The sequence below is a fragment of the Natrix helvetica genome (genome assembly GCF_964273705.1).
Source record: "Natrix helvetica genome assembly, chromosome: 2".
Classification (NCBI taxonomy): domain Eukaryota; kingdom Metazoa; phylum Chordata; class Lepidosauria; order Squamata; family Natricidae; genus Natrix; species Natrix helvetica.
Genome location: NC_138552.1, coordinates 202962527 through 202989159, shown reverse-complemented (window position 1 = coordinate 202989159; position 26633 = coordinate 202962527). Strand labels below are relative to the sequence as shown.

The window sequence follows — 26633 nt, the reverse complement described above, 5'->3', positions numbered from 1 at the left end:
CATCATGTTCAGAAGTTTAAAATACACAACTTACATTTGGAGCACATTAGGATTTTAAAGTGACATTAAAAAAGTTATATTGAAATCATGAAGATCAATGAATGCACATAAATCCTCAAATCCCCATTCACATTATTTGTGACATTAAAAAAGTTATATTGAAATCATGAAGATCAATGAATGCACATAAATCCTCAAATCCCCATTCACATTATTTTAAAATGTGTAACTAAATGACCTAAGAGCAGCAGACTTGTAATGTCCTGATATTAATTTCCCATAATTTTGAATTCCGTTGCAAATAACAGAAGCACCAATTTTTAAGAATGCTTTTTTAATCTCTGAAAAGCAAGCATTCATAAAAGCCCAGCAGAGAGAAACACATATAAAGTTATTTTAATGTAGCCCTTGAACAATATAGTAACATAAAACCAAAAGATATAATTTTATTGCTATTACCTGGCCTTTTCTTTTTAATGTGCACACACAGTGTGCACTTCTATACTAGGCAGTTTGGTAACAAAGGAAAAAAAGCACAGTATTTGCATTTAGCATGTAGTGAGAAAATTCAACAGGAGGGCACTATTTACTGAACAAAAGAGTTCAGTGAAGAAAAGAGTTTTTTTGTTAAATGTAGCACTTGGAATGCTAGAAATGGCAAAGTTTTGTTTTAAGCTTAGTATATACCTAATTTGGACAACATTGCTCAAAGGTAGGTTTTATTCTGAACTTGAAACAGTAGAATGTGTTCCCCATTCCATTAATGTATACAGGAAAAGTTAGGAAAGTCAATGATTCAAACTCTGAAATAATAATTGAATTTGAGCTCTGAGTCAAATCAAGAGGTGAAGAATTCTGTAACATTCAAAGGGAAATCACTGTTTTTCAATTTCCCAAATTTGGGACCTAAAATAAATCTTGATATGTTATTTGTAGAACAAATATTTTTGACATTTAAACTGTTTCTTCCACCTCCACCCAATTGAGTTGGTGATGCACAGTGTAAGGCAGAACTAAACTATTGTTTATAAAAGAAAAGCTGAGACAAAAAAGGGAGGCATATCATATTTTGTACAAAATATCCATTTAAACTAAATTTATTAACAAAAACATATTTAATACTAAAATATTTTTATTTGTTAAAACATTTATGCATTTCAACATTAATAATTCAAACACATACTTAAAGGTTCCACAATATTTTAATAGTCTACAGAAGTTAAACATTTCCATTTTTTTAAATGATGGCAATAAATATTAAATTCCAGATGTTTCTAATTTTGATTAGGTTCTTAGTGTTAGAATTAAGCATGGCTGCTTTCAAAGTTCAAGATATCTAAAGCTAGGCTTTACATTTCAGATGTATATTTCCTTTATCCTCAAAACTGAAATGAACCACACAATGAAAAAAAAAACCACACACACACAAAATTATATTGCTTTAATGAGTACTGAAACCAGGAAACATTACAATGGCTTTCCAGCAATATCAGTAAAGCTAAGTATACCTTCCCAACTTAATTAGAATGTTTCTAAAAAAAATCATTTCTGCCTTATTTGCTGCATTGGTTTTACTATACAGTGTCCTCTCCCCCCAAATGGTCTGGAGATTTCAATTAAATGCATGTTGCATTTCAAACAATCTTCTCTTATAACAAATTCCAAACAAATACGCTGTCAGAAAGCATTTCCCTCCTTTCCCTGCCCTATCTTGTAAAAAGGACAGCACAGCCATGGGAGCATTTTATAGTTTTGGGCAAGGAGTGCCACAATTGGTGTGCTGAATGTAAACCTCTGGCCCCAGATAGTTCTTATTCATCTGACAGAAAGAATGAGACAGACATAGAGGCTGTATTCTTATCACAGAAATCAAAAGCTTTTGTGCAAATGCATTTTCCTGACAAGAGTTAAGAGTAACCGCCTGTTAGGTTTTTTTAGGTACAAGTGATGAAGCCAGCAGACAAAGGCATCATTCTCTGCCTGTCGTCAGTAACTTGAGGGCTTTCTGTAAATTCTGCACAGCAGTGCTCACATCTTCATACTGCAAAGCACTGCCAGCAAATTTGCAGTATTTCTGGGCCCTGGCAAAATCTTCGGGAGTCAAACGAATTTCCCCTATGAAAACAGAGACAGATGACTAAGGTTCAGCTTCCATAAATGACACACACACATATTTATTTACCACCTGAAATGTTTTGTTAAGCTCAGTGAACAGAAACGCTGTCTGAAGCTTAAAGTGTAACCCAATACTTTGAGAGAGATTTGCCCTTTATCTATGTCTTCTATGTCTTTAGAAGCTTCAGTAATCATGTTACAATCTGCACAAAAAACAAGGACAATATCCTGTGTGTTAACTTTAGATTCTCCCTTCCCCCCCCCCTCAAGTCTGGGGTGCAACTGAGGCCATTAATTGATTCTGCCTTTGTATAATTTGCAGAGATATGGGATCATCTCGTTACAAAATAACACCCATTCCCTAGTAGAAGAATCGAGCGCTGTGATATTTTATTTTTCCTGTCAGGTGAAAGAAAAGGCCAAACGTGCATAAGATACCAAGGCACTAGAAACTTAAAAGCAGTAACTTTTTTGTAATTTTCATTTTGCCTAATGTAGAAGAATGAAAAATGTCCTCATTTCTAATAAAACTATACAGCAGTATAGTTGTTAAGCATTATTTCAAATTGAATACACTCTATAGAGGTCAAAACAAATGACAAAGGAAAAGTTCGCATTAAGTCTTTTTTACACTGAATGGAAAGTAGTATTACTGAACGATGCAATTTCTGTTACAATTTTTTAATCAACAAAAGCAAACAAATGCTAGCTACTATACAGCTAATATTGACATATTCATATGATCTGTTTTGATCGTTTTGAATACTGTGGCCAGACAGATATATGCTTACCATTTATCCTGATCAATCTGCATCTAACAAAGCCTGAGAGGCATACTGTATTTATGCATTGTTTAAAATAAAGTTTTGTTTGTTTTGCTGCATTTCAAAGGAATGAGCCTATCATGTTAAAAATACATTATAAACACAGAAATTTAGTATCCTATGTCAGAAGTTCCAGCTTTTTAAAATCTTAGTTTTCGTAACTCTCTAAGAGAAAGAACATTACAGTTATCTTCTGTTGATGGATTGACGTTGCAAACAGTTCTGAATCAGTATTGCCTTATTTCCACTTCAACAAAACCTTAGGACACAGTATGATACGTGCTTTAGAGGCAAGAATTTAATAATATATACAGTAGGATTTTATACATATTTATATATGCATTTATACATTATCTTTTCCTCACTTTAGTTATCATTGTGATGTTATCACAATTATTTATATGTGAAATTTTATCCACTATAACCTAAGAGTGATAAAGATAAAAAATGTTTTAATTTGTTTCAGCTTTATGTAATTATTGGTTTCTTCATTCATAACTCAAATTTGTAACATAAAAATGTTTTTATCTTTTTTCTTTGAGAGATTAGATGGTTTGCTTTAGCAAATTAAAAAAAAGTTTTCACACACAGGCTAGGCTGTTTCTTTTGGTACACATTTGTCTTTTTGAAGTGGATAAATTTTTAATCCAGTCCATATTTTTCAAAAATTGTTAATCAATTAGCTAAATCTGATTTTAATCAGTGTAGCCCTACCTACAGTTTAAAAAAAACTCTTGCAACAAGCCTATTATTTAGTAAGTTCACTCTGCATGTTGTAGAAAAAAACCTGAACTTCAAACGGATTTATTTCAACAGGAGTCAAGTGTGTATTTGCATAGAGCAGCAATTTTTTTCAAAGAACACGCCATGTCACAAAATATAGAGTCACTTAAACGTTCAATCTGTAACGTAACATCCATGACCTGATAAATGTATAAATCCACAATTAACTTTTAAGGTTTGGTCAATGGTGGCCTCCCTCTCTTTGAAAAACACAGTGTGAATACATTACCTCAAAGACTATCTCAAGGACATTTTGTTTTCTCATATTATGATGCCAAAAGAAACTTGAAAATCATTCTTTTAGAAAACAGCCAAGGCATCAGTCCAGTATTCAACTGATTTTCTGGAACAAAGCCTAAATTAACCAATCTAATCTTATTTTTACAGTATCTACTCTATTACATGCTCTGTTGGCAAAAAGCCTTATTTATTGTTGAGCCTACTTCAAATATTATTAATAATGTGCATCATGCAAAATTTTAGTTTTAATTTTAGATATTATTAATCACATCATTGGGCAGAACTAAAATTCTGAGGTGCCAAAAAAAGTGACACATATTCATGGCTTATGCTGCCTACCAGAAGCGAGACATTTTGCAAATAGAAAGATAATATTTATATTTATTTATTTATTTATTTTTTCAAAAAGTTTTATTGGTTTTTTTAAAAACATTTATGTGGAAAAGGGTAGGTGGAATTACAAATTTTGGCAGTTGCAAATGTGGCAGACGCCCCCTCCCTCCAAACTCCTAGGTTACATCAAAATATCAAATCTTAATACATAATCATAAAAAATCAGCATCTTAATTCTAGAAAGAATAATTTTCAATCAATCTATATAATTATAATATATAGTCTAGTTATAAATTCATTTTTACTTTCGGTCTGTTTATAACATTGTGATTTTCTTATTTATTTTTGTGATCTGAGCTTTCTTGGTGTTGACCCTTCACCCCCCGCTGGCAGAGCTCCGGCCCCTCCCGTGTCCTGTATGACCGTTGTGGTGTCTTCTGTTTTTTCTAGGTTGGCTTTATTTTTTTCCATAAAGGCCTGTGCCTCTATGGGTGTATTAATTCTGATTCTTGTCTCCTCCCAGAATATCAGCATACCTTCAGGCATCAACCATCTAAACCACACCCCCTTCTGGTATAATTTATTCGCCAATTGCGAATAATTTTTCCTTTTTTCCCTAATTTTTTTGGGAATCTGCTTTAGAATGGTTATCTCCCTACAGGGCCAGGAGGAAATTAAGAAACAGTTAAGGGAAATGAAAGATGAAATTAAACAGAACCAAGCCCAAATCTTTAAGAACTCACAGAGACTGGACCTTGTGGAGGGTGGGGTGGTGGAGGCGAGGGGGGGGGTAGAGGCTTTACAGAAGGGGAACAAAGAACTTGACATCCAACAAATGAAAATAGAGTTTGAGAGAATGTCCTTTTATCTTAGATTTCAAAATGTAATAGAAGCAGATGGGGAAAACATAAGGGACATTATGACTAATATTTTAGCTGAATACATACACAAAGATAAACAGCAGATGGAATGGGAGATAGACCTAGCTTATAGAGTGAATTCAGCATATGCCAGAACACATAATGTACCCAGGGAGGTTCACATTAAATTCCTTAGGAAAACCACAAGAGATGAAATTCTGGGTGTGCAAAGGGGGCAAACATTGACATACAATATTTATATTTATTTTTGTTAAGCTTTTATCAAGTACACTTTATAATTAATGATAAGTCACTTAACATTAAATAAATTTGTCCATTTAGCCATATACTTGAAGTACCTTCGAAGTTCTATGTGAAATTTATTTGAAATTCTTTGTAAATTTCTATGTGAAAAGCATTTGCTTAGGTATCAATATAAAGAGCTTAATTTGAATATGCTGCCTGAGATTGGCAAATCTTTATGCATTTTTTTTTAAAAAAGAACCGCTGTCCTTGCTAAATGCAAAATTAACAAAAGTAAAATCTTTCTCAAAACACAAAAAGTTAACAGTTCATAGATAAGACCACATAAGAATTATTTCTCCTTATCCACTCAAATATATTATAGTCAGGTCTTTCAGAACTCTAGTGGTAGTAGGTAATGATGAAAAATTGGTAATCACCCATCATTCTTTGGCCTAGATAATGAGCTCCTAGGTCGATTCATAGGTTATAATTGTAAATACATGAAATGTTGGGATCACAATACAGTCTACATTGTATCTGCTACATGTTTTGATACCAATTATGATTATGAATTCAATCTATAGTCCCGCCTTTCTATCAGAGGGCACTCAAGATGGCTGCCAATATATTGCCTCAACATACTAAAATGGAACTCCTTTTTCCAGGAATTGTGGAATCACATGATCAATTAAGATTCTCTACTAGAGATACCCGATTTCTATATTTTCCCCTTTACTTTGAAATTATTGCTTTTGCACTGAGTTTCATATATGTTATTCCTTATACACAAATACAGGAACAAACTTTTAAGTAGTACCAACAGTATTTTTTTTTTCTTTATGGTCAGTATTAGGTTCCAGAGGGAACTATTTTGCACTAAAAAGACTTGTGTTAGGACTGGGCTATTTCAATTATTTTGGAAGTGTTTTCTGCTTAAAACAGAATGCTGGGAATGTGGAAAAAACGTTGTTCTGAACTCAAAACACCTATAGAATCATTGAGGCAGTCCGTTTTTAATAAACCTAACCTAATATTTCAAATACAAAATGGCGGCTTTGAACTTGATGTATTTCTTATTTGAAATACTCTGAATCCAAATGTCTTGCATATTCTGAAATATTCTTGAATCTATGATTGTAAACATGGATACTTTTTTCTTGGAGTACCTCCATGGAATTCAGCAAGAATTATTTTGAAACAAATTCATGGTTGTGTTTATAAGTGCAGGTGTGCTGTAGCCAATTCTTGTCAATGATGGAAACTATCAGGAAAACAAAACTTACCTGCAGTTTGGACATTATAAAGTGAAGGATCAACCAGGGGAACATTCTGAGGTGTGGGTTGAATTGGATTACTTGTTTCTCCTATAAATAATAAGAAGAGAAAAACAAACGTGCAAATTTAGAAATATCATATTAGCTGGAAAGGAATCTATGATTTCAGAATAATATTTGAGAACTTCTAAATAGTAATTAGAAATTGGGAAGAATGTAATGCTTATATAGCATTAATGTTTCATATCCATTAGCAATTTAGTTTCTATAGTACAAAAATGTGCCTAACTTGATGATTAATAGAAATTTCTGGTAATTGCATGTCAGTTCTACTAAGAACAAAATGAGAGAAGAAAAGATCTAGTAAGTCCAGTACTTTTATCCCCACAAGAATGTAGAATCCCTCTCTATGTTATTTAACTATGTTGAAAGAGCATTAGAATGAATCAACATAAGCCACTGATATGGCTTACGTTGATTTTTTTAAACTATATACTTTCATTTTTTCCTTGTAAAGTTAATGCCATAGTCCAAAATATAATGGAACTACTTCAAAAGGAAGCAGCCTTTTTAAAATATAATGTCTTTCACTGCTTACCTGTACCACCTAATTTTACAGTGATTAGATGAGTGAAAAATAGGCAGAGCACTTAATATGCAAGTCTAAAATTATGATTTTAGACAGATATACTTAACATAACTTATTTGAATAGTATATTAAAAGTATTTTTACTTGGTTGGTTACAGAGTTGGCAACCACTTGTTTAACCTATGAGTTCAAACCTATGATAGCACTGAATGGGTGGTAGTTACAACTTTAATATTGCTGATGCATCGTCATTCCTGCAATCAATTGATATCAATGTGCAACTTTCCCTGCTGGCTTCCCATAAACAAAGTCAATGGAGAAATTGGCAGGATATCAGAAATTGTGGTCAGATGAAGTCCTTGCTTAACAACCTTCATGGTCTTAATTCAACAACAGAAAATGGGACTAATGGAACTGCCAGCACTAAATGATGCAGTCACATGTTGTTTTTTTTACTTATGAACATGTCACCTAATGATGGAACTTTCAGTCCCAATAAGCACCAAGAAACAAGGACTACCTGTAATGGAAGTAGGAGGTCTCTTAATATGAATTGCTAAAGAGCACAAATGGGGTTAGTGTAGGTTGCATCCCTTGCCATAGATTTCATATTAATGGTATTTGCTTTTGGTTATTCAGTATGGGAACAGAACAATTATCCCTCTTTGGACCTTTTGGTGTAATTGAGCATAGTTTTTCCTTTGTATTTATATGGTGCAATTAAATAGTTTCTCTTATCTTTTTAAACCAGCCTGGATTTATAATAAATCTGACGGCACTATTTGGGATAGCTTCCTTTCACTGCAAAAACTCTAAGAAATAGTTTCCAATGTCTTATTACGTGGTTAACAAATCTAGGAAATGATAAACACACACTGTTAAAAATATACAGATTACTCACCTGTGCTATGGGGTACCTCTGCAGGAGTGTTAGCAGGAGCATGCGCACCTGGTGGGATATGTATGCCACTGTAACTGCTTGTGGGAATATTACTTGATGGAAAGGTAGATGATGGTTCTGATTCTTGGCTGGATGGTGTTGGAGAACCTGCTTGTTCATTTTCATCATCTTGCAAATAAAAATAGAGACATGTTGATTTAAAAACCAAATAGCCTTTGTTTAGCAACTGTTTTATTTAAATGACCATTTGCAGTTACAATAGTGATGAATAAGTAACTTTATGGTCACTTTTTGCAGTCTGCAAATTTTATAAGGCTGTAAAACAAAGGAAAGTTGAAGTAAGATCATAAGAACAGTTGTGTTTCATTTAGTGACTGTTTTGCTTAATGAGTGATCCAAACTGTGGTTGTTAAACAGGAACTACTGATAGAATTAATATCTGTGGATAATGCCTTCCAACTTCACCTATTTTGGATAAGCACCGTGAAGGTAACTAAAAGCATCTTGCAATGTTATTTATTATGCTATAAGAATGTAGCAAATGTTTAGGATAAATTAACACATTCATAGGATCAGTATTCAGTAGCTATTATTAACATCATCTAAAATTGACTGGGGGGAGGGAGACAACATTTATAGAGTCATCTTTGATGAGATGGATAGCACAAAAATTTAATGAAAAAACAAACATGGATGCAATTATATTGACAGAAAATTTAGTCCAAGAAACTAAGAGGTTCTGCTGGCACAATAATAAGTATAAGTATAATCTTTATTGTCATTGTACTTAAATACAACAAAATTGGTTTTAACCTCACTGGTGCAAAATTATAACAGAAACTAAAAAAGAAAGAAAAAGAAAAAACATAGCATGTTCATGGAGTGATTGTGGTTGTATTTAAAAGTCTCACAGCCCAAGGATAGAAACTTTAAACCTGTTTGTTCGGCTGGCTATTCTTTGATGCCTTCTGCCTGATGGTAGAAGTGCAAAGAGACACTGACCAGGGTGTGAATCATCTCTGAGTAAGTAATAATGCTAAGATTTGAACAGAAAATGCCCATGCTCTGATTTCAGCACAAGAAAGTTGCTATTCCTTTTACCCTTAGGGTATTCAGTTCAGAAATTACTTTTCTGCATAGCAGCTGCTCCTATTATTCTCCATTATAATTCTCATGACCTTGTTATCCAATCAATTGGCAATGATGACTATCAGTGTGTCTAATATTATAAGACTAAGATTTTCAAGAATAATACTTTCAGAAAACACAGTGATATCTAAACGTTAGCTCATTCTAGTTCAGTACTTTTTAGTTTCAAGAGAAGGAAGAAACTGAGCAAGCTGAAAGGAATGGGGGAAGTCTTTCAGTACATTTAAACAATGCTGCTTTTCTTTCTGAAATGCACAAAGCAAGAACTATGAGTTCTTCAGATATTCTGGAATACAAACATTTCCATATGAACTTTGGCACGATAATACCCTAAACTTTGTGGGTCACATATCATATAAAATAGAACTTTAACAACATTATTTAAAACCAATATACTCATTTTTATCTTACAAAATTAGTGTAGTAAATATACCATGAGCTAGAAATTCATCCTATCCAATGAATAAATTTATTATGTATTGTATTATTTAATTTTTATTATGAAATGAACCAAATATTTCAAAATATTGATTTTTAAGCAATGATATATACTGCTGTATCTGGTGATTTCTCAAATTATTACTATGCAAAACTATGCATTTAATACATAAACAGACACACAATATATTTTGTAGTTATTAAATTGTGTCAAATGTCAAGTTTTCTTTCAAAGCTGAATTAAACAAACAACTCTCCATACCCCAAGCTCAGTCACCCAGCAAAACATGATTAGCATCAAAATGAAGGATGCATAAAAATGCTATTCTCCTCAGTGCTACAGATGTTATAAATATTATTTGTAATAGCTTTTAGTTATATCAACACCTTTATATTTATTAGCCACAATGGGAACATGGCTGCAACTTTTTTTTTGAATCTCTCAAAGGTAAGTCTAACTTAAAACAAATGGTTTTAAGGAGAGGGAAGTTTCTAGAAGGACTTCTGAATGTATCTCATTTGACATATCCAATGGCAAGAGTTTGTAACAGATTTTGACAACCTAAGTCTATAAATTGTTGCAACCAATGCTAAGTTAAGCAATGACCATGCCATTGTGGTTAAATTTCAGACACGTAAAGACATAAATAAAACATACTTTTACCCATATTTCATTTTGTTTCCAAAAAGTGTTTTTATTCACTAATAAAGTTTCAACCAGACCTAAAAAAAATAAAGTTTCAACCAGCCCAGAGCAAATAATTTTTAAAGTAATGTTCACGTCTGTTTCAGTGCCCCTAAGATATACAATATGGAAATTTGAACTGTTACATAAAATACTCATTTATGTGTAACTGTTATATAAAACACTTATTAATGGATGAACATGGTTTCATGCTCATTCATAAATAAAAACTTATTTTGACAAATTATATATGCTAACCCAAAGTTGTTGGATTATACTTATACCCAAAGAAATATAGTCACTCAAGGAGCAATGTTTCTGAATTTTGAAAAGTAGGGGAAAAAAGCTGAATTGGGTGATTAATATATGTTAATATAATTGTATGAGGGACAACTACCATTTCAACTTTTTGGAATACCTTGACAAAATGAGTCTGACAGATTGAGAAATGGGGATGAGAAAAAATTATAAAAGACAGACTTTTATCACATTAAATATATTTCATATGCTATTTATATTTAACAAAACATGAACAATAATGTTACCAAGTTCTTCTTCCATTCCAATAGGTCCAGATTGGGGAACCTCTCCATTTTTTAGACAGTTATGAATATATGTTGCCTTCCACCGGGCATATTTTCTATGCTGAACATTCTAGAAAGTTAATGGAGAATTTATAATTTAAATTTGTTCATGTCTTAGGTTGCGTAAGTTCAAAATTGAAAAGTAAAATAGAAGAGTTTCTATACAAATTTAATAATTTAAATTATATATACAGTAGAACCTCTGGTCACGATCATAATTCGTTCCATAACTTTGGTTGCAAACCTATTTGGTCATGACCCGAACCTAATTTTGGAAATTTGGTGCTTACAAAAAAAAATGATACTGAAGGGGAAATCAGCTGCGGAAAAAAATATTGTGAATTTTTTGGTCAGAACCCGATTTGGTTGTGGTGAGAAGTGTTTGGGACCAGAGGTTCTACTGTATTATTTACTACTTAATTCTGCTACATTTATTCCTTGTAAAATAAGAACTGCAATATGAACTTTTACTGGTCTTCTAACTTGCATTTTTACAAATTTATAGTGTAAAAGGGAAACCTAGCCCAAATGAATGGATAAAGCCATCTTAGAGGAAGTTCTTGTTCCCCACTATATCTGTTTCATGATGAGCCATGCACTATGTATCTGGATCCATTGAAAAAGTTGTAAAATGGATAAAATGTTCAGGGAACTTCTCCCTGAACATGGGGGATATGGGCAAAGTACAGCTGATGCTTTGCCTAGCACAGTGATGGCGAACCAGTGGCACGCGTGCCACAAGTGGCACGCAGAGCCATTTGTCAGGGCACGTGAGGCGCTGCCCTGTCAGCTGGCCAGCGCGCGCTGGCCAGCTAAGTTCACTTTTTTAAAAGCTATTTTTCGCCTTCCCCAGGCTCGAGAGGCTTTATAGGAGCCTGGGGAGGGCAGAAAGAGCCTACCCCGCCCCCCTGGAGGCTTCAGGGACCGTCCCTGAAGCCTTCGGAGCGCTTAAAACCACCCTCTGAGCAAACCGGAAGTGACTTCCGGGTTGCTCGGAGGGTCGTTTTAAGCGTTCCGAAGGCTTCAGGGACCGTCTGAGGCTTCCCTGATGCCTTCGGAGCGCTTAAAACGACCTTCCGAGCAACCCGGAAGTCACTTCCGGTTTGCTCGGAGGGTGGTTTTAAGCGTTCCGAAGGCTTCAGGGACCGTCCGAGGCTTCCCTGATGCCTTCGGAGCGCTTAAAACAACCCTCCGAGCAACCCGGAAGTCGGGTTGCTCGGAGGGTGGTTTTAAGCGCTCCGAAGGCTTCAGGGAAGCCTCTGGACGGTCCCTGAAGCCTCCGGGGGGTCGGGGGAAGCTCTTTTCGCCCTCCCCAGGCTCCTATAAAGCCCCTGGAGCCTCGGGAGAGCGAAAAAAGCATGTAAAAACGGGGGGGGGGTCATGCGTTGTGCGCGCATTCACACTGGGGGGGTCGCGAGTTGCATTATGGGTGCGGCACGCCCGCACTCGACCCCCCTGCGCTCCCCCCACTTGTGGCACGCAAGCCAAAAAAGGTTCGCCATCACTGGCCTAGCACATCCTGAAAGCCATCCTAATGAAGAAGGCATACAGTGAAATTGCTAGTCTGACAATGATAAGGGAATGATGACTTTTATCTTTATTCTGCACAGGGATAGAAAGACATAGACAGCTATTGCTTCTTATCTCCTCCTCAGGAAAATGCTGACAAGAGAGTAGGGCTCTTTCCTTTTAGCTCAGCATCCATTGAATCATCTGGCCCATTAGGGAAGGTATTTAGGAGTTAACTTTAATATCATTAATACATAGACAAGATTTCTAGGCCTACAACTCTAAAATTCCAAAATGGGCATTATTAAAAACAATTCCAAAATGTACATAATAAAATACAAACTATTCTCTCACATTTGGTATGAACAACTCTTCATCCTTCAAATCTATACACTCTGACTTATTCCTTTAAGCCTCAAAATATTCCTCTTAGCCCTCAAAACATGTTTTTTGCAGAGGAAGGACAAGAAGTTTACTGTAGAATCATAACTATTTGTATTTATTTGATTTGATTTTATTTGATTTGATTTCTAGACCGCCCCCTCTCCCCAAAGGGACTCTCGGCAGATGCTTTTTAAATCAATTTTCCCTTCAATAAAAATGTTTGGGATGGTGTCACTAAAGAGTTAGCTACCAGCTGGGTTTTCGTCTTTACTAAATATTTGGGAAGAAGATAAACGACAGAAGTGTTGTGAATGTTCTAGTCAGTCCTTAGAATGAAGCCTTGAAGCAAGCAATTTTCTAGTCAGTGCTTAGCAACATGAAATTCCTTTTGGCTCAATAATTGTAATTTCTTTCAGATCATTTTAGGCGCCAACAATAAAACTGTTTTGAAGCAATTATTTTTCTCTCATGCAGCTTTTTTTAACCAGGTAGCAACCCAACAGCTTAACAGTTTTCTATAATTTTTTATTATTCAGAAAGTAGTACTTTCCTAAGTAAATTTTCAACAGGAAACAGTCACAATAACAGGAATGCAGCCCAGTTCTTACGGATGCTAGGTTATTTACTCTCTGGAACATTTGTGATTGCTGAGGAGAGAAGGTCATAACTTTGAATCTCAACAGGAATAATCTGTCTTGCCTCACGAGTGGCATTAAACCAAAAATCTAGGATGGCTATACATTATTTCTAAAACACCAAGTGTACAGTGTAGTTTCAAAAAAAGTTAAGATATATCCTAACTCATTCCTTGTTCCTACCAGAGAAATATAATGATCCTGAACAAGCCATTCAATTTCTGTTGTTTTTGTCAAGTATATGACATGTGAATTGAAAATATATTTATTCAATCTCACAAGTGGTGTCTTTTGCAAGTTTTCAGGAATTCATGTGTCTTGCTTCTGGGTGATATGTTTAATGTGCATTAATTATCGTTTTAGAATGTTTTTATTTCAGAATTACTTTTGACATCTGCCTATATTAGTTTCATGAATTTCAAAGATGGCTTTTCATCTTATACAATTCCTTCAATTTTAATCACCAACAGCTAAGTGAAAAAAAAAATAGAACTCCTTGTTAAAATTTGTACTTCAGCACATCCAGTAAAACCTCCTGCATATTTAAGAAAATAAATTGGCAGGGGAACTGGCATGCAGAATTTGAAGCAGTTTTTACAATAGTTTACTCTTTCCTCTTCTGTCTGGCATATCTAACTCTAATCCAATGCGGCCAAAATCAAATAATGTCTGTATAAATAGTTTCTTAATATGAAAAAATATATTTAAAAGGACAGATAGTTTAATAGGTAACCATTGCATAGATTTCTTTGTAGTCAATGGAATCTCCCAACCAAAGTGCTATTTATTAAAAAAAAAATAAAAAGGCATTTGGGGTGTGCCTCAATATATTTATAGTCCTCAATTTATAATTGTTTAACTACAGTCTGAAATTACAAGGATTATGGAACAGGTGGTTTCTGGCCACTGCAAAAGGTCTCACACATCTATCCCTCACAAGATACATAATAATGATCTAGGTGATGGCAATCTATTTACACTTATAACTGATTGCCAAATGTACTGCGATCATGTGTAATCCATTTGCAGTCTTCTCTGCTGATTTCCCAATAAAGTTTATGGGATTATGGTCATTGAGCAAAGCAATCACGTGATATCTCATTTAATGACTGCTCTGCTCAACAACCAAGATTCCGGTTTCTAATTGTAGTCATAAGTTGAAGACTACCTGTACTAAGCATAATAAAAAGGATATATCTATTTATACGGTATAGTTTTCTTTCTGATTATACTGGAGAAATTAATTGTCAATGAATTCTAAATTAGAAGCCGGAACAGGAATATACATTGCCGGTAAGTCACTCTCTTCTTGAAAGGACATCTGTCATGCTTTGTCCTATTCTGTGATTTTTGTTGCCCCTTTTTGGAGTATATTAATTCTGGTTAGACATTTAAACTGGCCATACTGTAATATTCCATAGTTTTGTTCTAATCTGTAAACAATGATAATGCATTTCAATGACAATGTCTCTTCATTGAGGATTCCGGAAATAAATTTCTCCAAAGCCCAAAGAAAACTGTTGCATTTGCATTAGAATTCTTCTCCGCAATTAATATAACTAAATGGTTACTAAATATGAGTTTTCTTATAATTAATATGTAACACTTGTAACCAGGATAGTTAAGTACAAATTTAAGATGATTAAATTACAATGTTAAAAATTGTTTCCTTTGTGTTTGATTATTTATAATATCTTTTACTTACCTCATCTGTTAGTTCTCCAAACACTGTCAAGACATCTATGAGAAGACTTGCAGTATAAAAGGATTTAATCATATTTCTGGAAAAAATAGGTTTTTTTTAAGAATAGGAATAAAAATACACATTTGAATAATAATTAGACAAGTACACATTTTTTACATTAAACTCACAGGCAAGGGCAGAACTGAGAGCACTTTCAAGTTACATTCATTCTAGTAGTTTTCCAGAGTTTTATGCAACATGAAAGTTTTAATATTTTTATTTATTTATATCCCGTCTTTATATTATATTTACAAATAACTCAAGACAACAAACATATCCAATATACCTTTTCCCTCCCATTTCCCCCACCACAATACCCCAATGAGGTGGGTTGGGGCTAAGAGAAAGTGACTGGTTCAAAACCACCTAGTTGGCTTTCTTGGCTAAGGCGGGATTTGTACTCGCAGTCTCCTGCTTTCTAGTCTGGTCTAATAAAAACCATTAGCCAAGATGGCTTTTTATTTAGATCAAATTTAGGCTGCATTGCTTCAATAGCTCATTATTACATCTAATATATATTTTCCTTTGCTACCTACTTGTGAAACTGACCAGCGCGATCTTCATTATCAGCATAAAGAAACATTTTCAATGCATAATTCTCCACATGGGCACAGCCAACTATTTCCTGAGTAATTGCTTCATTATCGCCAAGCTGTTTCTTCATCTAAAATATATATATATACACACACACAATTTAGCTGGTTATTTATCAGGCTCCATATTGTAACTGCAGGAGCAAATCAGGATTTCTGCTTCTCAAGTTGGGTTGCAAACTTTACTTATGTCAACAGGGAGAATAAGATGGCAACGTTTACATTTTGTTCTTGTCAGTGCAAGTTGACAAGTTAGATTTTAATCTTTCACATGATTTAGAAATAAGAGGGTATAAATTATAGTAATTATAATAAATTCCAAGTCTTTTGTTTTCAAAATTCAATTCACTCATACTGTGAATTTATTAATATAATTTAATATAGTTATTAAAATAAGCTGAAGATCTCAAAATGGCGTCTTGTCTTCTCACTGACATGGATGAATAACATGCAGATAGGATGAGCAAGGAAATATAGGAAATAATTGTATAGGTCAAGCAAACCTACATGGGCATGTTGAAAATAACATTTTTAAAACTCGATTTTTTCATAAGGTTATTTCTTTCCTCTGTCCACTTTTTCAATCTTAAATAGCAATAGTTCTTAGATTTATATATTGCTTAATATTTCTTTACAGCACGCTCTAAGCAGTTTACAGTCAGCATATTGCCCACAACGATCTGGCACTTCACTTTGCTGACCTCAGAAGGATGGAAAGCTGAGTCAACCTTGAGTCAGTCAGAATCAAACTACTGGCTGTCAGCAGAGTTAGCCTGCAATACTCCATTTTAATCATTGTGACACCATGGCTCAGTGGAAATGGAAATCACACTAAGCAGTTAACGAAATATAAAGTCCTACAAAGAAGCCTGGGAGTATCAGATATACTTTCTAAGCCACGTAATGAAAATCCTTGGTGTGACTATTTATTTACTTGACCTATAAGTCACTCCAATCAGCCAACTATGAATGGCATACAACTCCTCAAACCTGTAATTTGGGAATAAAAGCAGATAGTTTGACATAGTTTTAGCTTTAAATTTTGACTAAGAATTGACATTTAAAATAGGTTTCCATGGCATCACTAGATGAGAGCCTCAAACCAAGAAATGTGTAGAGCAACCCCATTATCCTAGTCGATCTTATTCCCATTCCAGGAAAAATTGCAACTGGTACACAGGATGAAGTGGTGCCATGGCCCTCTTGGTCACAGCTACCATCCATTTCCTGAATCAGAACTGTCAGTCCAAGAGGATTCCCAAATTATGAACCAGTTGTATTTGGAGAAGTACAATCGTGTTCCAAATTAAATGTGGTATGTCTTTGGAATCAGTGGGCTTTCAAATGCAGTCTGTCTTGCTACAATTAAATTTTAACCTGTTCCCCTTCATCCAGATCTGAACAGTCTCCAGCTACATGAACAATATTTCAATAGCTTAGGGCTCAGACTCTCCTTCCCAATTAGAATCATCTTTTCATGAAGGAGGACAATCCATGCATAATAGTGTCCTTGACATCCAATCCTCAGATGCATCCCAGAAGTTACCATGATTAATGGTTTGAAACCTACTGACAGATCAAGCAGAACTATGAGGTTTACAACATATCTATCTCAGTCTCCTGAAAGTTCATCCACAAGAACAATTAATGCTAACTCTGTTCCTGTGCCTTGTGCTAACTGAAATGGGTCTATATAATACATTTCTTCTGGGGCTTGTTGAAGTTGCAGCCCCACAATTTTCTCAACAATCTTTCATAAGAAAACACATTAGTAGACAAGATTGAAAATTGTCTATTCAGTCAGACTCAAATGATGGTTTCTTAAGGAGGGCATACACATGTCTCTTTTAGAAAGGCTTACAACACTAGCAATATTATCTCTTAAGGATGAATTTACCATTGTGTCAACTCAACTTTCTGTCAACTCCTGAAGGCTTTCACGACCTACAAAAGGAAGAAACCCAAACCACAAGTAGTTCTGTTAAAATGGCAGAAAACCTCATCCAGTTCCTCAGAGAATCAAACTGTGGTCATTTGGGATAATTGTGCAGGATGAAGCACCAGACATATGTTCTAGATTCATCTATCTAATGTCCAACTCTGAACTCACCAGAATAATTTATCATCCAGAAGTTAGAAAATTTCGCACAATGACCTTAGGTATTAGAAAAGGAAGGGCAGGTTGGCTAAATTTAAAAGGACCAATAGGTTGCAAATGTCAGATTACATAATAAAGGATATGTTTGATGTTCTTATTACTATAGTGTAGCTTGAATGTTACCTATTATTTGAAATCAGCCCTTCCTTTCATGACCTTGGCAATCCAGGCATTTCTTGGTTTCCTTCATGTTACTGAGCTCCTTACCCTCAACTCTCTTGATCAGTGAGCCAGGAGAGGATGGACAGGTGCAATTTCATCTAAACCTATCACCAGTTCCCTATTCTGATAGTGGCTAAGATCTAGAAATCTAATTAATAATAAACCTGTAGCAAGGCAGCATACTGTCAGCAATTCCATTCAAAGTGACTTCCATGCATGCACATGGTTGCTCGGAAAACCATGAAAGGCTTCCAAATGCATCCACCAAGACACCAGGCACATTATGAACTACCTGTTTTACAAGATATATCGTATTTTTTGCACCTGACCATAAGACGCACCTAGGTTTAGAGAAGGAAAACAAGAAAAAATATATCAGGTGGGGGCCTGAGAGGACCACTGATAGGTGTCCTCTCATGTGCCAGCTCTGCCTATTGACTCCTGCATTGCGGAAAAGAGATAGAAGAGGCAGGCAATGACAAAGACAGAAGAGGTGGGATTCAGCACTGTAAAAGGATCCCACAGCAGCAGCCTGATTCCTATTCACCAAAGGACCGGCACTTTTGTTAGGGGGGGGGAAGTGCGTTTTATGGAGCAAAAAATACGGTAATTATCCACATTATGGAGATGGCATCAAGATGATATTCTGATCCTTGTGGTTGCTGTGAATCAGTGTTACCAAACATTATTCATAGAAACTACATGGTAGGTCTAAAATCTACAAATGTATCCTGTGGGTGTCTACTGATACTAATAAATAACCATTATTGATTTTGAAGAATCTGTTTAATCAGCAAAGTTTTACACTGTTGTCTGTAAGGGTCTATAAGCAGCAGAAGTTGTAACAGAATTTGTTTGGACACCAAATCCTACCAAGATATAATCAACTATCACAGAGAAAGTCTTCTGTTTCTAAAATGGTTGCTATGTGATAGTGACAAATATCTGTACCTTGGTATAGGATGAGAGTGGAGGCTCATGCTCCGAGCTTGTGAGTTGATTTCCAAATGTTTTGTTACTAGGCTAGGTAACATCTTCAGCAGAATTTAGGGGATGTCATTGTTGTGTTCTTCTGCTTATAAGGGCTTTGTGTGATCAGCTGTCTTGTCAAGGGGAAGTTACCCTCACCTGACATGATTTCCCTATCACAAGACCTACTGGCCATACAAAGCCCTTATAAGCAGAAGAACACGTACACTGTTATCCCCTAAATTCTGCTGAAGATTTTACCTAGCTGGGTAACAAAATATTTGGAAACCAATCCACAAGTTCTAAGAATGAACCTCCACCCTCAATTGTTGTTATATTTAATTTCATTCACATTATAAACTACAAATATTAGAAATCTTTATTTAAAGAAAATGAAAATTATAAATAAAAAATGTTCAGATAACTTCATTCTAAGCCACAAAATAGATGATATTCAAATTCAGTTCAATTTTAGCCTTATGACAATTTACCTCCCCATTCTGCCCTAATAAGGCACGTAGAAAGATTCAATAATAGTTCATTCATAACCTAGTTCATGCCAATGAATGCAATAGAACTATATAACCTCTTGTAGAACAGCATGAGACATTTAATATAAATAAAGATTTAATTAAATGGAGAGTTGATAGCTAATTTAATTGTGCCGAAGACCTTGAGAATTACAGGAATGCTTAGTCAAGCAGTCTAATGCAATTCAAAGAGCTGTTTTCAAAGATGTTACAGATTACAACATCTACAGTTTCAACAGGTGGATGCTGAGCTGCTGAATAATGTCACTGTTGGGATTTAGAGAAACTCTTGTTTATCCTTACAAAACAACACCATGAACATTATGTCCCCCTTGCATTTCTTATGTTGCCAAAAAGATTGGGAAAAAAAGAGGGGAGATGACTTAGTACAACTTTTAAAAATGTAGAAATCAGAAAGCTGTATAACACTGATGGTGCTGGTAAGCATATACAAGTTTGATTTAAATCACATTCTATTGCTCTAAATTAATAGATCAGGAATGTCTTATATATCCATTCTTCTCTACTCCATTATTGTACTTCAATTTTACAATTCAAACAATTGTAAAAAAAATATGGACATCAAAATCAACAATGTCACTGAATGGATTGGGTAGACAGCAAAATCCACAGGAGGGCAGAATGTTGTAGGGAGCGCAGAAATGTAACTGCTAGACTCAAGTCTGCAAAAATATATTTAAATCCATGTTATCAGTGCCTTGTTAAACTCCAGAACCAAATTTTTTACTAATTTGCTTGTCTTCTGAAAATAGGCCTTCAGTTTCCTATATTTATCCCATAAATATCAAACTCAGAATTATGTAAGGAATTCTAAACACAAAATGATTGATTCATTAAGATTGTTATGTTTTGCATAAAACTTGCAACTGGTGAAAACTTTATACTTAGCCAAAACTCACACATGCACACTTTCAAAATTGATCATAAAAACTTTTATAATTAATACAGCTCAGATTTTATAATTATTAAGATAATTTCATATAAAAACACTGATAGAATACAATTCCAGATATAATATGGTACACATTCAGCTATCCCTTCAATGCAATGGAAATGTATATGAATATGTTATGATTTCAAATGTTTAGCCAATATCACCACAGTGAGATCAATAGATATTTAAATCTAACAAAAATAAATAAATAATATATATTCATTAGAACAATTTACAAATAATATTTTTCTGGAATGAGAAGTTTTCAAATACTGGAAATTTCTTTCATCGGCAAATCACAAACCCATGCCATTTTCATCCATATGAAGCAGCAAAGGATGGAAATGTTTCTTTTCAAAATAAATACTACATAATTAAGAACAGATACATTGTAACTTCATTCATGTTTTTATTATTACCAGTAATATAACAAGAAACTTACAGCTTCAAGCTGATCCATTAGTTTACACAAGAATTTACGACATTCTGGGTTTTTACTATCAATCTTCATACCTGTCTGCATAGCATACAAACGACCTGTAAAAGAAAAAAAAGACTTAATGAAGTTTAGGCCAGCAATTTACCTGACTGAACAAGATTAAGCAATTGAATTGCATATTAGTAATAAACCCCCAAGCACTGATGTGTTAAAAGAAATTGTGAAGTGGCGAATAGTGTCATAGCATGTGTTATCTCTGACTCACATTTTTAAGTTTTCAAATATAATACAGCTTTCACTACAGCTTCATTTGAGGAACATCTCAAAACAAGTAGTATAAAAGCTGTGATTGATACACAAATCAAGTCTAAGACAGTAATTGTATTTTTTAAGGATGTAACAAACTATCATTTTAGTAATATGAACTTTTGATAGTACTTAAGTGTGAAAACCTATTCCAATGTGAATATTGCTGTCTCAGAATGAATCTTGGAAAGTCTTCAATAGTTTGAATAAATAGTACTTTTCAAAAATTGACTGAAGTTCAGACATTTCAATTTTCTTGAGTGAATTGAAATTGAAAACATATTGGAATGACACTGGTAAATGAAAGTCTAAACTGGATTTAATCCAAACACCAGAATACAATCTACAGTTTTTCTTGGAATAATTATAGATTTGCTACTATGTGTGCAAAAGCTAGGAGATTTAACTTACAATTAAACTTAAGCCATTTTTATTATGTAGCAAAAAAAGAATACAATTCTCAAACCAATTCACAAAAATAACAGAGATAAACATGATAAACATATGCAAAAATCATGTGAAATACTTCTGTTGGATTGCCAATTCACCTAAAACTAGTCTTGTATATTTTCCCACCAAATAGTTGTGTGCAGCTCACTTATATTTGACTGTGCAAGTTTTTAATACATACTGGCCTCAGGTTAAATTCTAAAAAAATAAATAAATCAGTATCATGAGAATTAAACTGTCTTTAAAATGAGACAACTCATTTGTAAAATTGATGGGTTTTATGTGAGAGAAATGAAGGTGAAATGAAATAGAAGGCAGGTGTTTGCACTGGGATCAAGAAACATAAATCTATGAATTTTACTATACTAAATATAAATGAGAATAGCTCCCACATTCAAAATATTCTAATTTAAAAGTCTTCCTATTTAGTTTATAAAGAAATGAGCCCATTTTACTTTTAAATGGCACCAGTGTAAGTATTTCACTGTAAAATCTTGGTGGTTCTGAACACATAAACAAGGAGTTGGCAAGTGCACACAACTCCAAGCTATTCATCTTTGATTATATTTTATTGGATGCTCACACAAGGGTTTTTCACTTATTTTCATTTATTTTATTTATTCTTCCACCAGCTTTCTCTTATGTGCCAATAAAACAAACAGAAATGTGTGAGTGAACAGAAAGTAGAAAATAAAATTCCCCACACTCCTACATTTGTTTATTTCCTAGTGAGTACTAAGAATCTGTTTTAATTCTCCAGAGTTAGAACATTAAAGTGCCTCAGCAATCATTTTGGAAGACATGCATTACTTCAATAAAGTGTTTTTTAAACCAGTAAAGTGACAATTTCGAAACAACTGAATTGTGCTTCCATGTTAACTTCAAAGATTCTCAGCTGTAACTGCATTTCCTCCATTTATTTATTTAGTGAGAAAATGTATATGGTCACCCATCGTAATATACCAACATGTAATGGTAAGAGGTATCAGATTGTCAGTTTCTAAACTGGACCCAATTAATTTTGTTGTTGTTGAAAGATAGGGTGAGACGAAATGATTTGAAACTGTTTTTAAAAATGCACTAGGGCTGTATTCTAGTAAAATGGTTCAGAAATTGTATTTTATATCTTGCACAAATGCAAAATAACAGTAACAACAACAACAACAACAACAAGGAAACTAATGACAATGCACTACAGTTCAAATCCACGCGGTGACACTGATGACTATACCTGCCCCGAAAATCAGGTGGCAGAGGATTATTACAAGTGAAGCCAATAGTTGAAGAAGAAAAACATGCACTGGCTGATTATTTAAAAGAAAGTCAAGAACATCTATTAATCGAAGTAAAGAACAAAAATCTACTGAAGGCCCAACAGACGAAACAAGAATACAGAAAAGATGTGATAAAATCAAGAATGGAAAGTTGGCAGAACAAAGCATTGCATGGTCAATTTCTGGAAAAAATAAAATATAAAGTGGACAGTGAAAAAACTTGGTTATGGTTAACAACAGGTACATTAAAAAAAGAAACAGAGTCACTAATCCTGGCTGCGAAGAACAAGCTATCCGAACAAATGCCATTAAGGCCAAATTCGAAAAACCCTCTGATGATGCCAAATGCAGACTCTGCAAAGAAGTTGATGAAACTGTTGACCACATACTCAGCTGCTGTAAAAAAATCGCGCAGACTGATTATAAATTGCGGCACAATTCAGTAGCACAAATGATCCACTGGAATTTGTGCCAAAATTATAATATTAAAACAACAACAAACTGGTGGGAACATAAGCCTGAAAAAGTCACCGAAAATCAGATGGTCAAGATCCTATGGGATTTTCGTATACAAACGGACAAAATACTGGCGCATAACATACCAGACATCACAGTGGTTGAGAAAAATAAGGTTACAATCATAGACATCACAATACCAGGTGTTAGCAGGGTCAACAAGAAGGAACATGAAAAAATCACGAGGACTTAAAAATTGAAATTCAACGATTATGGCACAAACCAGCAGTGGTAATTCCAGTGGTAATCGGCACACTGGGTGCTATTCCAAAAGCACCGGAATTACATTTAAAACAGTTAAAACTTGACAAAATCACCATCAGTCGAATGCAAAAAGCTGCACTGCTTGGATCTGTACGTATATTACGAAAATACGTTACGACGTCCTAGGCCCCTGGCTGGGGCCCGACTAGTAATCAATGCCAAATCCGCAAAACAACTGGCCGCTGTGATACAATCGTATTATAATAATAATAATAATAATAATAATAATAATAATAATAATAATAATAATAATAATAATAATAATGTAGTTTTAATGAACAGCAGAGCAGTGTTGCACTGATGCAAGACATGAAGTATATCTCCCAAATAACTGTTGAAGTGTATAGCCCAAAAATAAATTCTAGAAATTATAAAGTACAGAAAAACAAGCTGTTCTCCAAAAGCAAAAGATTACTTTATGAATCAGCTCTTTTTGAGTTAGATTTTTCACAAAATATATGTAATCAAAATTTTGAAAGCTTAAAATACATCAGGAAACATGGCCAGAACTTAATAGCGTAAGGGTTACTGTTTTCATCCTGCCTTTATATCTATTATCCCTTCTATTTGATTTGTTCAGAGAATGCACAGTAGAACAATATATACAAGAGACAAAACCAAAAACATGTTATTCCAAAAATTACACAGGCTCAGTCAGAAAGCCTGCCATTTTGAGACATCATTTTTATTTATTTATTGAACATATATCATCCCCACCACTCCCATCTCAAAGACTGAGTCTGGGCAGCTAACAGAAAATAAAAATAAGATTAAAAATAATAAAAACATCAAATAAGAAACATATGATCCAAAGATAAAGTCAACCAACATCATTAATATAGCCCAGATATGGGCTCAACCACACAACCAAGTCCCCAAGTTCAGCAGTCAACCCAGGTTTTTAAAGCCTATGGAAAGCCATAGAATTGGGGCAAAGATAATCTCTGGGGCAATAGTATTCCAGAAGGCAGGTGTTGGTAAACAAAATGCTGTTCTCTGCTCACCAGAGCCAGTGTATGATTGTCTTGATGGACTTCACAGAACAGGTAGCTACAGCCTTGCCCTTGTCTGCATTCATCCACCAAAAAGGGTCACTAATACCTAATTGACAGCTTTGGAATATTATTAACATATTAACACCCCAGTTTTGGGGTAAAAAGTCTTCAAGGGAACAACCCAGGCCATTGCTTCAACTTTCCAGAAGAATCCTATGGAAAACCATCCACTGCGCTGTCACCAAGATAATTTCATTACAGACCCCATGTAGTTACCAAGAGTCAAAAAAAGGAGGTTTTTTACTCAAAGCTCTCTGGTGTGTTCACACTTTGGTACAAATTGCAAGATTCGTTTTTCTCGCCATGTACATGTATACATCAGAACTAGGCTGTGTTTCTCCATATCACATAATATACACGGGTGCAGGCATGCATAATGTATGTATGTATGTATGTATCTTATCATATTCATGTAGTGTATATTGGAGGTGGTAACCCTTTTGAGAGCTATATTCTTCTTCTTGTGCCACATCCGTCATCGGACATTGGCGATCGTGTTAGCAACTCTATTTTTGTCAACAGCCGCATGAAAAAGCGCTGCTGAGTTTTGTCCAAACTAGACCCTTAAGATTTTGAAGCCATGATGTTCTTCTTCTGTCTGGACCTTGTTTGCCTTCAATCTTTCCCTGGAGGATTAAGTGAAGGATGTCGCGTCACATGCCCAAAATATTCTAACTTTCCCTTTTTAATGGCTTTGATGATTTCCCTTGGCTTCCCCAGGCGGCTTATCATCTCCTCATTTGTGATTCTGTCAACCCAGTTTATATGTAATAGCCGTCTGTAAGTCCACATTTCAAATGCTTCGTTTCTTCAAGTGGTTTTTTGTCAGAGACCAACTCTCTACTCCGTAGAGCAGGATAGAAAAGATGTAACTCTGACAAGCCTGATTTTCAGACTTAGGCTTATGTCTAAGAGAGCTATATGCAACGAAATTTCATTTTAATGTAAGCCGATTACTGTACTTTCAAAGTGACAATAAAGTTATTTTCTCTGTCTGCCTGTCTCTCTCTCTCTCTCTGCGCTTGTGTGTGTGTGTGACTCACCGAAGATCTCTCGCCCCCAGCTACGGCTACCCCGCCCCCAATGATATTATAGCTGCGCAATAACAAGGGGGAAGGGTCGGACCTAGTTTTTTGACAGTTAGGATACCCACAGAGAACGTCAGCGGGGAAAGAGGGGCGGACTGGGGGCTTCGCCGACTGTTAACCCCTCTCCCCTAACTTACAATAATAAGCTACCACAGGCTCACGCTTCTCGAGCTCCTGCGCGGTTCTCAGGAAATGTTGAATGGGCTTGAATTGCGGAGGCAGCGGGGGGAGTCCCGAGGCAGCCATGGCACTATGGATTCACTTCAAGGAAAGCGATTCAGTTAAGAGAAAACAGCCGCCGCTACTACCGTACTCCTACTACTACCACTCCTGCTATGGACTACCGTTCAAGCACTTCCGCTTCCGGGCCGAGAACCGAAGAACGGGCTCCGACCGGCTCCTTTGAAGTGCGCATGCGCGAGGGGCGGCATCTGGACGCGCGGGTGGGAGCCGGTTGGAACAAAGAGGCTGTGGCTTCTGTGGTTTTTCTAATAAACGTCCGGGTTCCTTTCTGGAAATGGAAGACCTCCATTTGCGGATGGAGAGAGGTGGAAAGAGGAGAAGTAGGGACATAAAATCAA

General features: G+C 35.1%; 1 protein-coding gene across 1 annotated transcript; it reads right to left on the bottom strand.

Moving 5' to 3' along the window:
* Positions 1-1081: 1081 nt before the first annotated feature.
* Positions 1082-26420, bottom strand: VTA1 (vesicle trafficking 1). Its single transcript, XM_081944690.1, has 8 exons — positions 26190-26420; positions 21103-21197; positions 15830-15957; positions 15255-15330; positions 10983-11091; positions 8166-8333; positions 6685-6765; positions 1082-2115 (listed from the first exon to the last, which is right to left on the bottom strand). Exons 1-8 carry the CDS (start codon positions 26296-26298, stop codon positions 1970-1972), a joined length of 912 nt encoding a protein of 303 aa, XP_081800816.1. The 5' UTR covers positions 26299-26420; the 3' UTR covers positions 1082-1969.
* Positions 26421-26633: the final 213 nt, after the last annotated feature.